At 39.0% G+C, this 16037-nt stretch overlaps 1 protein-coding gene across 4 annotated transcripts in view; it reads left to right on the top strand.

Annotated features, from left to right (window-relative positions):
• GRHL2 (grainyhead like transcription factor 2) overlaps positions 1-16037 on the top strand; it is a 162281-nt gene that overhangs the window by 111016 nt on the left and 35228 nt on the right. For all 4 annotated transcript variants that reach the window (XM_082722745.1, XM_082722743.1, XM_082722742.1 and 1 more), the window contains exon 9: positions 9425-9583. In XM_082722745.1, coding sequence (XP_082578871.1) covers positions 9425-9583 — 159 coding nt within the window. The remainder of the gene's footprint in view (positions 1-9424; positions 9584-16037) is intronic.

Raw genomic sequence — 16037 nt, 5'->3', positions numbered from 1 at the left:
TGAGCCACTCAGAAGCCATGAGACATGCCCCTCATGGCTCTTTTAAAAAAGAAAAAAACTCTCTTCAAAATGTATTTAGTAAAGTGAGATGCAGAACTGCATGTTTACTGTGGTACCATTTGTATAAAAAAGAATAATGATAGGTATTACATAGCATGTTTCTAGAAGGATACACAAGAAATTGTGAAGGATCCTCAAGATCCTTGCTTGTTGGGGGCGCCTGGGTGGCTCATTGGGTTAAACCTCTGCCTTTGGCTCAGGTCACGATCTCAGGGTCCTGGGATCGAGTTCCGAATCGGGCTCTCTGCTCCGTGGGGAGCCCGTTTCCCACCCCCTCTCTCTGTCTGCCTCTCTGCCTACTTGTGATCTCTCTCTCTGTCAAATAAGTAAATAAAATCCTTAAAAAAAAAAAATGAATCCTTGGTTGTTGATTGTGGAGGGAGCTATGCAGGGTGGAGAGGCGTTTTTACAGTTTAATTCTTCTGTGCTATAGTATTACAAACTCATTACAAGTTTTGAGTATTAAACATGAACCAGAAAGGATCAAAATAGCAACAAATGATCAGCAAGTTGAGTGAGTGACTCAGTCTATGCTTCCATTCTTCTTGTGAGCCGGAGCCCAGTATTTATGAAACAGCCCAACCCACTGTTGGGCAAGGTCCAAACTTGTCCTTTTCCTGAGGTGCTGTTTCACAAGCTATGTCCAGGTGACAGAGCAGAATGGCAGAGTCCTGTGATCTGAAGAGCAGTAAAGGTTCTGCCGGAGAGATTTCTCGCTTTCCCCCTCCCTGTCAGAGCCTATGATTCAGCCCTCTAAAAGTGTGGTGCAGAGATAGATTTTCAAATCAGTTCACCTCAATTAAATATCTTTTTGCTCAAATTAATGCGAGTCATAACTAACCTGCCTTTGCCTCATTTGGCAATAGTATCACAGAGTGCCTTGGGAGAGAACCCAGAGAGGAAGGGGGTCTTACACTGCGGATCTGGGGACCCACAAAGAAGCAGCCTTGCAGGAGCAGTTGGGGAGACAAAATGGGTGAGGCCTTGTGGCTGTGCCTTGGGGGTGAGGAAGGGCCAGGGGTCGGAGGGTGGGAGCAGTTGGAAGAGCAGATACCAGTGAAGGTGGACGCCATGGTAATGACGATGAGCTCCCTTAGATTTTCATAGCACTTTACATTTTAAAACATCATCTCTTAAAACATCATCTTAAAACATTTTAAGTGTCGCACTACCAAGGTGATGGTTGTTGTACCTGTTTAAAAATGAGTCCGAGGGGTGCCTGGGTGGCTCAGTGGGTTAAAACCTCTGCCTTTGGCTCAGGTCATGATTCCAGGGTCCTGGGATTGAGCCCCACATCGAGCTCTCTGCTCAGCAGGGAGCCTGCTCCACCCCACCTCCCCCTGCCCCGCCTCTGCCTGCCTCTCTGCCTACTTGTGATCTCTGTCTGTCAAATAAATAAATAAAATCTTAAAAAAAAAAAAATTAGTCTGAAAGGTCAAATAATTAGTCCAAGGGCCCACTGCTGGAATCTGCACCAACTACCTAATTTTGAGTTTCTAGGTTTTTTGTTTGTTTTTGCTGTGCTTTCCTCTCACTTGGCTTCCAGTTTCAGAGAAAGTTCTGTCTTTTTTCATACAGAACTTCACTTTTGAGTCCTCCTACTTGATCCTTGCTCCAGGGCTCTAAGTCCCACACTCCCCTTCGGCAGCCTCTTCCGTTCCCGCTCTCCTCCCATGTGAACACCTCCTCCATCTTGAAAGAACACCTGGGTTTGCCCCTGCTTTCTGGTACCCTGTTCCTGGTCCTCCCTCCTTCCTCTATCAGACTTCCCAGCTGAGATGCCTTCTCTCTGTCTTCAAGTCCAGTCTCCCTCAGCAATCTGGCTTCCTACCTTTCTCTCTGTCAGGCTGGCCTCTCAGAGGGGTGTGAATCCTCTTCACTTCTGAACCTGGTGGGCCTTTGCTCAGCGTCGCTCTTCTTGTCCTCTTTCTAACTTGGATGTTGGATACTGTAGCCAGAGTTCTATCCTGATAATGCCCCCTTGGCCTCCTCAGGTGTTCATTACTTGATTACAATGATGAATATCTTGGTTGGCCACTTCCCTCACCAACCCCTTCCTTCGGGCTCCTTCTTAACCTCTTCAACACAGATCCTCCTCTCCCATTAGGCTGGTCTTTTCACTCTTTTCAGAGTCAGCATCCACGTCTCTTCTAGCTCAAGACCCCTGCATCAAAACTTCTCGGGCTGACTTGCTGCTTTCTCAGTTTTTCATCAAATCTCACAGCATGTATGGTCCGGGATTGTCAGCTTAGTATCTAATGATACACATTCCACAGTAGCGAAAACCATTATGTCCCTCCTCTCCCTTGAGGATAGGGCCATACTGTACATCACTTCTGCCTCCCGGAGCTTCTGTAAATAGTATCCTCCACGGCACATACACATGGACATGCATAGATATATTCACACTGAATATACAGTTGGTGCTCAATTTACATGTGTTGATATACAAACAAATTTTGAGGATAAATCTGGTCAGAGCAGCCAACCCTGCTGTGCTGTTTTGAGGACTTCAGCTACTCAAGGCAGTTCTGGCTCCTAGAAGATTTGCCTTATGAAGGTGAGAGCATGGATAAAGAGGGAACTGTGTATTTAGGAAGTTAATTCTCTCTTCATTCATTGGACAACTATTTGTTGAGTATCTATCATGGGACTGGCACTGGGAATAGAGTGACCTTGAGGCAGATAAGGACATCCTCTTAGGAGCTCACAGCCTCATAGAGCGGACAGGTAATTAAGCACCAAACAGATAAACAATAAGATATATCCAAACACTGTGAAGTACTTTGAAGAAAATGGAGAAGAGCAGTGTGACAGAGTTTGCTTCTGGTCATGGGCTGAGGTGGGAAGAGGAGGAGGAAGACAACTCTAGATGGGGTGGTCAAAGCCAATATTTCTGAAAAGTTGGCATTGGACTAGGCATCTGAATGAGAAGAAGGAGCTGGCAATGTGTGCGGCAATCTGTGGGGACAGCGTTAGAGATAGCGGGCCCAACAAATAGCCAAGACTCTCGCCTGGGAACAGGCTCGCCATGTTCTCGAAATGGAAAATGTTGAGGGCTAACAAAATACGGAAGACTATGATAGACGATGTGAGTAAACCCAATGTGTATATATGTATATACAGCTATATCCAGAGTATCTGTAGGAGAAAATAAAGGAATATATCGTCAGGTTTTAAATCATTGCCTAAAAGTGCTCTATAAATGGAGGTGTCAGTAAATCTAAGAGCTTCTTAGTTCCTCAGCAGAACGGCAAGCTCTTTGAGGGTAGGGAGTCTGTCTCATCATTCTTGTGTCCCACCATGTAGTGTAATGCCAGGCACAAACAGAAGATACTTGATAAATATTTGATAATTAATGCACGAAGGCTATGAATGAATTCCCAAGGCTGAGATTTCACATGTTCATATTGTCTACTTTTAGGCTGTCTTTCTGTCTCAATTTGACATCGCATCTGCCCCAAAATACCGTCATATAAAATGGAATAAAAATGCTGGTATTTAAGAAAGCCATCCATATGGTCTTTAATAATTTTAAGAACCAAGAGGAAAACAGAGTGGGGAAATTGGCAAGAACACACTTATATATTTATATATTGTTTGTGTTTTAGGCTGAAAATGCTGATTTCTGGGTGTAGGCTTATGTTGCTGTAATTTGGAGGTTAATGCATGTGCAGTTTCTCGGAAAAGAGCTCTTTAGAGTCTCAAAATAAGGAAAAATGTAGCTTTCTTTGTCTTTAATCAGAAGGTACTTGAAAATGCAAAATACAGTTGTTTAAAGAGGAAAAAAATAAATGTTTTCCATCAAGTCAGGGACATTGTGATTTTTTTAAATCCCAAATCGTTTTGTATATCAAAGATAGACCCGTTTATGTTAAAGGCAAGCTCTGGGGAAAAATCTTAGGAGTTAATAATCAAGTTAAAGCCCACTGATCTGTATTTATTTTAATAAATCTTACTACATGCATAGTACACAACTGAGAGTTATTATAACCTGGACAAAGTCACTTGTCTTATGTAAGAACTACAAAATGGAAATTGCAGTTCATATGTAAAAAAAGATTTTATTAAGAAATATCAGTTGTTATGAGACTGCCTCTGTTTCTGGAAAGGTCTTGGTGTACTTAGAAACTATCTGAATCAATTTCTGAACCAATGACAAAATTTAAATACTATTTATTATCTGCCTAGATACACCTGATTTAATGAGTATTTTTCTAAGGAATAAATTATGTACTGTCATAATTATAGGAAAATTAATAACAGATTTTGAAAACATTATATGAACGTATGTAACATTCATAATTATTGGGTGACAGACCCAATTGTTCATGGCATTTATATGCTCTCTACATAATCAGGGCTCCTGCTGGAGTTAAAAATTTTCTGTGCTTGACATTTGGGTGAGCATTTGGTGGGGGAAAGCATACCTTTTTCCTAAGTTTCTATAACACACATTTGCAAACAGTGCTTTGTAGATAAACTTCCAAGAAATTGGCTTTCACATTTGCCTGCTGCGCATGGAACTAGGACATGGTTGGGTTTACAAGATGAAACAAATAAATGCTTATCAGTTCTCAAGCCAAGGTTTAGTTAATGCCCTTCCATAGCTTCCCGACCCCTCTACCCCCCAACTGCAGTTAAAGTTCAACCATTTAGGTTTTGAGTGCAGCACAGCGAGACTCTGATTGATACCATCGGGCACTGAAACTCTGCTTCGCTCTTGGTTCAGGCAGCCAGGCCAGAGGAGACCAGTGCCAACCGTTTTATAAAATCCCTGCCAGTTAGGATAATTCTGGAAACTGCCAACCTAATGTAGCAGCGAGGGAGGATTCTTATGTTGCTTACATTTTGTAGAATCAGGATGCCATGAGTCAGAGAGCCCACTGGACCTTTTACTAAGAATCTTCCTCTGTTAAAAGACCCTGATTTAAGTGTGTCCAGGCAGGATCTAGCGTGTTGTAGCTCATTTGACCTCTAAAGATCCTTGCTACTGGGTGGCTGACTGTTCCAGCTCCTGCAAGAGTTAGCCCCATTTCTCGTAGTTCGTTACCAGTAGATCTGTCCTACTCAAGTGGCCCTTGTAAGTATATGCATTCCATCAGCCCAGCTCTCTTAGTTGTGATTGGAGCTGACAAAGGCCCCAGTTAATATTGCATCCTGCCTGTCTGAGTGTGGTCCACTGTGCGTGATGCATGGATAATTCACTGACCTGACTCTGAATCCTGATACCTTAGGAGATATGTCTGCACTGTTCTCCTCCAGGTTCTGTGGTGCTAGGCAGGTGCTTTGAGGGAGTGGGGAAAAAAACCAGTCTGCATGGATTACAGTCACTACAGGAAGATTTCTCTATAAAATACAGGGTCAAAGATATGGACAACTGCATAGCTCCCCAAAGTAATCACTGATTTGCTGACACAAAGTTGCGTTTCATACATTCTGGCCAAGATAACCCCATTGTCAGTAATAACAGTAACAGTAAAAGAAGTCAAGTGTTCCCAGGAAAGTTGCTTTTATTTGTTTGTTTGACTGTGAGATAGATCAGCATTTGATGAAGTTACTGTAATCTTTAGAACACCGTCATATTGCCTCTCTCTCCCCATGTAGATTTGATGTCTGTGATTACAGGACCGTAACTAGTGCATCCGAGCTGATACTGAGCACAATCTCAGGAACACATTAGGTGTTTAAAAATACTTGTCTTGTGCATGAAAGTTCTCTGTAGCTAGGCAGCAGAGAGCATTCTCTGTCTGCTTTTACCCTGAAAGTTCCGGAGGAGAAATAGGCATGACATACTCGTTCTTAGTGCTCTCCATCACACAGCTACCCTGAGTAACTTGACGTCTGCATTTTTAGTCATTGGTTTTTTCCTATCATTCCTAAATAATTCACAAGCGTTCGTGGAGTCCACTGTCTCATCCCAGTGTCTGCGAGGGTTTTGTTTCACACATACAGGCCTTCCAGGTTCATACGTGCCTTCCAGCTGTGTTCTGTGTCCTCACTGCTTCTGTACACAGCTCTCTGTGGAGAGCCTTGACCACCCTGTGGTGCTTATAACTGGGTTACTCATCTGTCTTCCTCTTGGGCTGCCCACTATGTGAGGCAGGGGTCTGGCTTTTTTCTGTCCCCTGTGTGTAATGTGTTTGACCCCTGATGGGCTTGTATTGATGTTTATAGGATGAACGAATAAGCAAATGAATAGAAACACTGAATGAATGAAATGAATTTATCCAGTGTTAGATCATCTCCAGGCACTTGTTTTTAGATGATGGCTGGAAAAGAGAGTCTGTGTTAACTAGAGTGTTACTAAGACCTTTCATCTTAGCCTTATTATTGATGTGGTGTTTTATACTGAGGTTCCCTCATTATCTAGTAAGAGTTCAAAAACAAAATTAAAAATGATCATTATATAAGTTATAGCACTAAAAATGAGACATCTGCTTGTATAAATTACCGAAAGCCTACAGACAGTAGAGCTTGAAATGAGTTACATCAGTTAGATCAGTCCTGGTAGTAAAATCAAAGATTTGAAAGGACTTTAAAATGTAGTTCATGCCAGTGGGTCTTTGCTTTTCCAGGGCTGTTCTTTTTGATATTGCTGTGACACACAAGATCAAGGGTTTGAAAGTGAATGAAAATTTCAGTGGGACCAAATAAAACCCAGGTCATATAATGCATTGATGAAACGGTTTTTAGAATACGTAACTGTACAATTTAAGAATGAGTGCTTTAAAGTTAAATGTTAAACAAAAATAATAAATGTGGTAAAAATGAAAAAAAAAATGCTTGGGTGTTCCAAGAGACCACTTCTTTTTTTTTTTTTTTTTAATTCTTTTTTTTCCATTTTATTTTATTTTATTTCTTTTCAGTGTTCCAGCATTCATTGTTTAGGCACCACACCCAGTGCACCCTGCAATACGTGCCCTCCATAATACCCACCACCAGGCTCACCCAGCCCTCCACCCTCCCTCTCCTCCCAAACCCTCAGTTTGTTTCTCAGAGTCCACAGTCTCTCATGGTTTGTCTCCCCCTCCGATTTCCCCCAACTCACTTCTCTCTATCTCACAGTGTCCTCCGTGTAATTGCTTATGCTTTATAAGTAAGTGAAACCAAATGATAATTGACTCTCTGCTTGGCTTATTTCACTCAGCATAATCTCCTCCAGTCCCATCCATGTTGATATAAAAGTTGAATATTCATCCTTTCTTTATGCATTCATCATTGAAGGTCATCCTGGCTCTTTCCACAGTTTGGCGACTGTGGCCATTGCTGCTATGAACATTGGGGTACATATGGCCTTTCTTTTCACTACATCTGTATCTTTGGGGTAAATACCCAGTAGTGCAATTGCAGGGTCGTATGGTAGCCTATTTTTAATTTCTTAAGGAATCTCCACACAGTTTTCTGATGTGGCTGCACCAACTTGCATTCCCACCAACGGTGTAAGAGGGTTCCCCTTTCTCCACATCCTCTCCAACACTTGTTGTTTACTGTCTTGTTAATTTTGGCCATTCTAACTGTGTAAGGTGGAATCTCAATGTGGTTTTGATTTGAATTTCCCTGAGGCTAATGATGATGAACATTTTTTCGTGCCTCTGTTAGGCATTTGTATGTCTTTGGAGAAGTGTCTGTTCATGTCTTCTGCCCATTTTTTGACGTGATTATCTGATTTGTGTGTGTTGAGTTTGAGGAGTTCTTTATAAATCTTGGATATCAGCCCTTTGTCTGTAGTGTCATTTGCGAATATCTTCTCCCATTCCGTGGACTGCCTCTGTTTTGTTGACTGTTTCCTTTGTTGTTTAGAAGCTTTTGATCTTGATGAAGTCCCAAAAGTTCATTTTTGCTTTTGTTTCCTTTGCCTTTGGAGACATATCTTGAAAGAAGTTGCTATGGCCTATGTCAAAGACACTACTGCCTGTGTTCTCCTCTAGGATTTTGATAGATTCCTGCCTCACATTGAGGTCTTTTATCCATTTCGAATTTATCTTTGTGTATGATGTAAGAGAATGCTCGAATTTCATTCCTCTACATGTAGCTGTCCAATTTTCCCAGCACCATTTATTGAAGAGACTGTCGTTTTCCACTGTATATTTATTATGTACTTACCACATAAATATAGGTAAATATGGGTGCTGAACCCATTCCTTTATTCCATGGTTAATCAACTGTAAATGATAAACCCACTGTATAAAATGAGGATAAAGTTAGTCATTTATGCTCTTCTATTTCTCCCAACATTTAATGACAAATTATTATTTTTAGTTCTTCTCTTGGTCAGTGTTGTAATCTTTAATAATTTATTGAAGCTACCATTTTTTTCCCCATGTTATTTCTGTTATATCTCTTGATGCCCCTTGTTTTAAGATGAGGATACCAGTGAGTTTACAACATTTCCTCTGTCCTATTTTATGTCTTACCCTCCCTGGCTCTTCTTTTGCTTTTTCAGTAACCTAGAAGTATTTTAGTATTTACATTATACCCTTCAGGAAAGGATTTTTAAAATGATCTAAAGGGAAAATTGAAAACCAAAGCCAATAAGTGACTTGTCTGAGACCCCTTAGCTAGTTAAGGTTAGAGCTGGAACTAAAGCTTAGGGCTTTCTGGGGGCACCTGGCTGGCTCCTTTGGAGAAGCACGCGGTTCTTGATCTCAGGGTCATGAGTTCAAGCCCACATTGGGGGTAGAGATTACTAAAAACATTAAATAAACTTGAAAAAATAGAAGTAAAAAAATAAAGCCTAAGGCCTTTGACTTCCGATCTCTAGGGGGTTTTGTACAGATAAACTCACTGTTTGATTCATCACGTATTTATTGAATGTGTGCCCTCCGCCACACACTATAGTAGATGCTACTAAGACAGAAGCATAGGAAATGGTCTCAAATCTCAAAGTTACTAGTGACGGAGGAAAAACAGAACAAATCCCTGTTTCAGTGAAGTAGCGTGCAAGGGAAAGTGCTATCGAGTTCTGTTTCTGGTTTTTGTTTTAACCCCACAACTCAGAGATTTGAGAAAGCGATAAAATTAGAAGTGACGGCTTTAATATGTTGCAGAGAGAGTGTAATTACATATCCGATTTATGCATGTTTGAAGAATAAATAAGATTTTGCTGATACACTTGAAGGAGAGGATTGTCTATTTCTATTAAGATTTAATGCGAAAACAATTTTTATATATTTAAATGATAAATTATATATTATATCATGTCTCATGGGCTCAACCTGTTGTTTCCGAGTATCCAGATATTTTTCAGTTGTCCTTAGATGATTGTGTAGTATTTTGACTCCAAGTCTAAGACTTACACATTTTCTACTAGATCTTTTTTATGGTGACATGTGAACTTTTTCATTTCTTTTCCCATCCTCAGATTTTCATCACTGTGAATTGCCTGAGTACAGATTTCTCCTCCCAGAAAGGGGTGAAAGGACTTCCTTTGATGATTCAGATTGATACATACAGTTATAATAACCGTAGCAATAAACCCATTCATAGAGCTTACTGCCAGATCAAGGTCTTCTGCGACAAAGTGAGTAAAGATCATAAAGGTATCTTTGTTACTAGATGTTACTTTTAATGACATTTCCTCCTTGTCACCTTCTCTTTATAGTGGTGTCAAATTAATCACCTTGTCGAACACACTGGGAGTTGTAACCTTTCGTCTTCAATTCCTATTAGATATCTAGGGAGTCATCAGTCGACTGTACTTTTTTTTTTTTAGTCAATCATTTTACTACTGATTTAATGGCTGATTGATATTGCACTGTGCTACTCACTTAGATAAATGAAATAACAGATTAATAGTTTTTACTGGGTATAGGCCTGTCCCAGAGCATATCATTATAACCTTTAATATTTTATGGGTTTTATTATTTTATGGGGTCTCATCCAGAGCTTTTTGGAATAGAAATGGCACCTATAAAATAAGTTCTTTAGTAAACATGCACTCAGGAGGAGATACAGCTTTTTAAACTCTCTGAATCCCAACATAAGAAGATAGAGCAATTAGAATAGCAAATCTTAAAATCCTGTGCTTATGTGACATGAGGTTTTTACAAATCCCAAATATGAGTGGGAGTAAACAGCAAGGAGTTTTGAGGCCTGTGCGATATCAGCATCATGAGGTGGAAAGCAGTGGTGCTACTTGATAACCAGAGAACAGGAAACCTACAAGATTGCCCCATGGTACCCACGAGAGAATGAAGTGTGCCAGCTGAGGACAGCATGTGAAGCCGGGGTGGGAGAGTACGGATTTGTAGACTCCAGTTTGCTATTGCTGGTAGAGGCAAAGGGATGGAACATTGAAGTGTTTGGGGCTCTAAGACCTCCAGAAAGTTAGAAATTAAAGTTCTCTTCTTTAAAGTTATAAATTAAAGTTTTCTATGGCAAAACTCTGCTCTGAGGAAAAGCTCCTGGGAGTAGAATCCAACTTGAATCGAACTCCCTCCACTCCTCCAAAACAAGGGGCGAAGGAAAGAAGTTCCAAATAAAAAGGACAAGGAGAAAGGATACAGAGTAGACAGATCTCAGGAAATACAGACTTTTTTTTTTTTTTTTTTTTTTTTGGTCACTTTGTGAACACATTGGAAGAGAGACCATGAGAGCCGTGAAGTCGGCAGAACTCTTGTTCCACTCATTTCCCTTAAAAATAACTATCAGAAAAGAAAAACAGTTGAATCCCATACAGTGTCTCATGAAAAAAAGAGATTAAGATTTGCTTGACTTCCTCGAGGACAGTGGGTACCTGCCCATGAAACAGATGATACCTACAGCTGAGTGTTCCAGAATGAGCTAAATGAAATTAAGAACATCACAGAAACCATGAAGAGCAATATAAATCACATAGAAAAATTCATGAGCTGTTTTGAAAATAGCTGCGATAGAATTCAAGAGAGAATTCAGAAATAAAAGATTAAAATATTTCAGAAGTAACGACTACATTAGAAGCAAAACAAGAATGAATGAATATACCAGGGAATGCCTTCAGAGGAATACAAGTTGAAAGGAGAAAAATTTTTAAAATCAAAAGGAATAAAAAACGAGAGACAAAAGAAAATAACAGATAGAAGACAGAGGTAAAGAAGATCCATTATTAGGAATCTTTGAGAGAGAAAACAAACAGTGGAGCAAAACAAATGCTTAAAATGATAAATCAGGAAAACTTTAAGTATAAACTATATGCATAAATAAATATGTGTATATTTAAGCAGCCTACTGCATACTCGGGAAAATTAACCCAGGATAATCACTACCTAGTTGTTAACCTATGAAACTATAAAGATATTCTTTGGCCATCTAAGTAAAATAGACTAGACTAGACTAGACTAGAATAGAATAAAAAGCCACTTTTTATCATCAGACTTTTATCATCAGACTTTTCAACAGCATTCTCAGCGTAGCCTCCCCAGTAGGCGGGCCTTTTAAGCCAGTAGACACAGTTGTTGTGTAAATGAGTAAACAGTGGGTGAGTTGCCAGAGTCATACAGCAAAAAAAGTAGGGGAGCTGGATGCAAATATGGGTCTGATTCCAAACCCATACTCCTTGAATGGATGAACAGCTGTACACATGGAAGCCAAAATGACAACTGATGATTCAAAACCTCAACCAAGAGCCAAGGTGTCCTTTAAAAACAAAAGGAAACATACAAAAATCAGTTAATATCTTCAATTCAGCATATTAAACTTTAAAAAAGCATTTTCAAATGATGTACAATGTGGGATTTCTTAAGTACAAATGGGACAGCGTTTAAATGATTTGAATTCCCTCACTTTATTCCAAATACTTTAAGGGAGATTGTAGAATCCCACCTCCAGGAATCTCTTTCTTGGAAGTGAGGACTGGGATTAGGGGGAAGGAGGAAGGGAGGGAAGGATGTGATAGAGACTGGGAGCGGTCCATTTACCCTTACATTGCAGCTGGGATTGATCGTGGGAAAGAGAAGCTTTAAAGGATGCTCCTATAATATTTTTTTTTCAACAATGTTGATGTGACAAATACTAAAACTCAAAAAAAAAAAAAAAAAAAGGAAAACGCAAGATGAATTGAGAGTGTTAACTTTGTTGTTCACCTGTGCACTAACACTCTAAGAAACTAGTGATGTCAAGTGTTGCCAATGGTTGGTTTTAGTTTACTTATCCTGGTATTAAGGATAAGGAAGAAATCTCAGGCAGGGTGTATTAACCTTAACCTTAATTAGCAGTTGAGGTTAATACATTCTTCTAATAAGCTGGATACCAAATCTTGTGTTGTGATTTGCCGTATTTGTAGCTCTAATTTCAAAACCCAGGAAAAACTTCCTCCTGGGAGATTAAAAAGAGAAAAAGTTTAATTTTTCCACTTTTCAGATGGGTGTGTCAACGCAAATTATTTTGTATTCTTCTCGAATGTGAAAAAACTAAGAGCTGTTCCATTTTAAAATCATACATTTCCCAGTCACAGTCAAGAATCTTAAACAGATGGAATTCTGCACTATTTATAGTTCTCCAGCTTGATTTATAATTAACACACCTGTGAGAATCAAAGACCTTCTCAATTTTTTTTTTGATATTATGATACCTCTATGGAAATATAAGTTTTTGCCTTAAAAAAAAATTGGGATCTGTCTGTATATCTACCTATATTAATACCTATGACTGTGTCTTTATATCTGTATTTAATTACTCCCATTATCTTTCCTGAAAAACAAGAATTATAGTACTATAAATAGTAAGTATGTATTGTACAAAACTTGAGAAATAAAGCAATGTTCTTTTTTTATAATAGTTTTTTTCCCTTTATTAATTTCTGTTTGAAAAGATCTTGGAGGTGACGACTATTGAAGATTATGAAAAGCTAAAGGTACTCCTGCAAACCATCTTGGTACCTTGGCCAACTTTCAACTGGTTATAGACACATTTTTAAAATAAATTTAAGAGAAATTATTTAAGTATCCAATAAAACAAAGATAGCCATTATCTCTCAAGAGGTGGCAAAAATGATCACAATATAATCAGGAAATCTTGAGGTGTATTTTTTCTTTTTCTTTTTTTTTTTTTTAAAGATTTTATTTATTTATTTGAAAGACGGAGATCACAAGTAGGCAGAGAGGCAGGCAGAGAGAGAGAGGGAAGCAGGCTTCCTGCGGAGCAGGGAGCCCGATGCGGGGCTCGATCCCAGGACCCTGAGATCATGACCCGAGCCAAAGGCAGCAGCCCAAACCACTGAGCCACCCAGGCGCCCCGAGGTGTATTTTTTCAATCTAACACTCCAAAGTGAGCATTTAGTTAGAGGAAATTATTTTCAAATGATAAATCTGGTCTTTGTAGCAAATTACACTGTTCTGGAAGAACTAGACTTTTTTGTACTTTGATAAGAGTGGAAAGATCTTTTAGAAGGTTTAGGTCACAGATAATCAAAGGAAGTAAAGGAATTCATGGAAGGTCATGTTCAAGGAAACTTTCTCCATCTTAATTAAATATATCTCAGCTTCCCTGGGTCATTACGAAGTCAAAGCTTTATTTTAGAAATAGGATTGTGGTTCTCCTAAAGATGTTTGGATACTATCCAAACTTGTTTTGTCATACTGATACCTGAGCATTCTGGACAGATGGTATTTTATATAGACATGGCACCAAGAGTAGGCAGTGTGGGAAGCTACTGTAGGTTTTATGTTAATCCATTTGGTTTGGCATATCCAAGAATGCCTGTAAAATAATAAGCAGGTAACTTTATTGCCTAAAAGTTGACACTGAACATATGTAAGTCTTGAAACAAATTAATTGCAGGCTTTTTCTTCAAAGTAATAGTACAAAATAAAACAAGAATTTAAAAATAAAACGGCTTGACCAACCTTGGGGTCTATCTTCTGTAAGTTATAATTTATATATATATGGAAAAAGTTGTATGTTTTTATTTATATTAAATAGTATATTGTGCAGAACTCCTAGTACATAGAAAGACGTCTTATGGACCCAACAAAAAATGAGTTATAGGAGACTTTTGCTTATATCTCACACCAATTTCAACAAGGCAATGTCTATACATTTAACACTTTATTTTCCCAAAATATTATATGTTATCTAGATACAAAAACTCTGCAAAACCTTAATATATCATGAAAAAACTTCCAAAGAATATATTTCTGTACTTTATCTCCCTTGTGCTCTGGATTTCCATGGTTTATAATTATCCATGACAATTCAAAACTTAAAAGTGAAGCCCTATAAAATAATTACTCCCTTTTGGTAGTAAGAAGATTTTTGACATAAAAACATATTTAAGATATCTGGTTAAACTACTCTATCTGTCCAGATCTTATCTAGGTAAAGCTCTTAGAACTCACCTGGCACAGAATAAGTGCTGTGTAAATATTAGCTATAATTACCCATTTTTCAAGAATTACCTCTAGTGTTATCTCCTCATGATGCCTTCATTGCCCACAAATCTCCAAATCTCTTGTGCTGTGCATTTACTTCGGCCAGAATTTGGAATCGGCTTTTTTTTTTTTAAGCCAATTTAATAAAACATTTGTCTCAGTGTTTTAATTCAAAGCTTTGTATATCTTTTTCTGTGAAGTGCCTATTTCATGACTCTTGTCCATTTTTTAAATTGGTGCATTAGTTGTCTTTTTAAAGTTGAATCATTACTTATATTAAGGATTTAGTACTTTTTAAAAAAAGATTTTATTTATTTATTTGACAGAGAGAGATTGAGAGATAGCAAGAGAGGGGAACATAAGCACAGGGAGGAGGAGAGGGAGAAGCAGGCTTCCTGTAGAGCAGGGAGCTCGATGTGGGGCTCGATCTCAGGACCCTGGGATCATGATCCAAGCTGAAGGCAGTTGCTTAACGACTGAGCTACCCAGATGCCCCAAGGATTTAGTACTTTATATGATATTTTTTTGCAGATATTTTCACCATTTTGTTGTCTGCCTATTAATGTTTTTTGTTGTTGTTTGTTTGTTTTTTTTGTTTTTGTTTTTGTTTTTTGCCTAACAGGTTTAATTTTTACATTTTCAAATCTAACTTTTTGTCTTGTGGGATGAGTTAGGGGCAACTTTTAGTTAGCAGTTGCCAGCCAGTATGTGCTTCTCCCTTCCTTACATGTACTGTCACAAAGGGCAGAAACTGTCAATGCATATCTGAAATCTAGAGGAGGAGTCTAGTCTGGGGTGTCTATCTGGATGTCACCTGTCTAGGGCATCATGGAAATATGGGTGCGGGTGAATTCTTCTCCAGCAAGAATGGAGAGAAAGAAAGGAAAAGAAAACCTTTGGGACATAGGTATTGAGGCTGAGAAGAGGAAAATGAGTTGGCAAATTTGACACATTAGAGTGATAATAGTAAGAGTCAGGGAATCCTTGAAGGCCAAGAAGGAAAGAGATGTAAAGTGATGGTCGATTGGTTAAGTAGAGAGTGGGCTCTGGCAGGAGAAGCCAATGAAGAGGTCAGTACTAGAAACCGAGGAGCAAAAAAGAGGTGAAGAGACCAAACTTCTTTCTACCTGGCTGAACAAGTCCATCTCCAAGCACTTATGAACACGTTAAAACAAAAACCAAAATCCTACTTGTATGTCCGAAGCAATCATACATATTGTGTATTTCCTTAGGCCCTCCCTCATACTATAATGGTGTTTGTAAAAGTTCCATGACAATGAGCAAAGGGAAAATTTTATAGGGAATAAACATTCAACTTTAATGCTCTCTCTGTGCCTAGGAATGATGTTAACAGGCCAATGCTTTATCTTAATGACATTTTATTATAATCCCTAAGGTTACTTAATCGACCTCACTTCACCTAAGGAACCTGGGCCTGGTCTTTCTGTGTGAATTAAAAACTGAAGTTGTGTATATAGGCAGGATTTCAAAACAGGGGGAAATAGGGAAGAAGTGGGATCCCTCGGAGGTCGAAATGTAGTACAGACTAAGGATCTGTCTCAGCCTTCAGAACCTTGGCCTGACCTCCCTGGGGGCACAGAAATGGGGCCGCCTGCTCTCCCTTTACCC

The sequence above is a fragment of the Mustela nivalis genome (genome assembly GCF_964662115.1).
Source record: "Mustela nivalis genome assembly, chromosome: 2".
NCBI classification, from domain to species: Eukaryota; Metazoa; Chordata; class Mammalia; order Carnivora; family Mustelidae; genus Mustela; species Mustela nivalis.
This window is presented reverse-complemented; position numbering and strand designations above follow the sequence as displayed.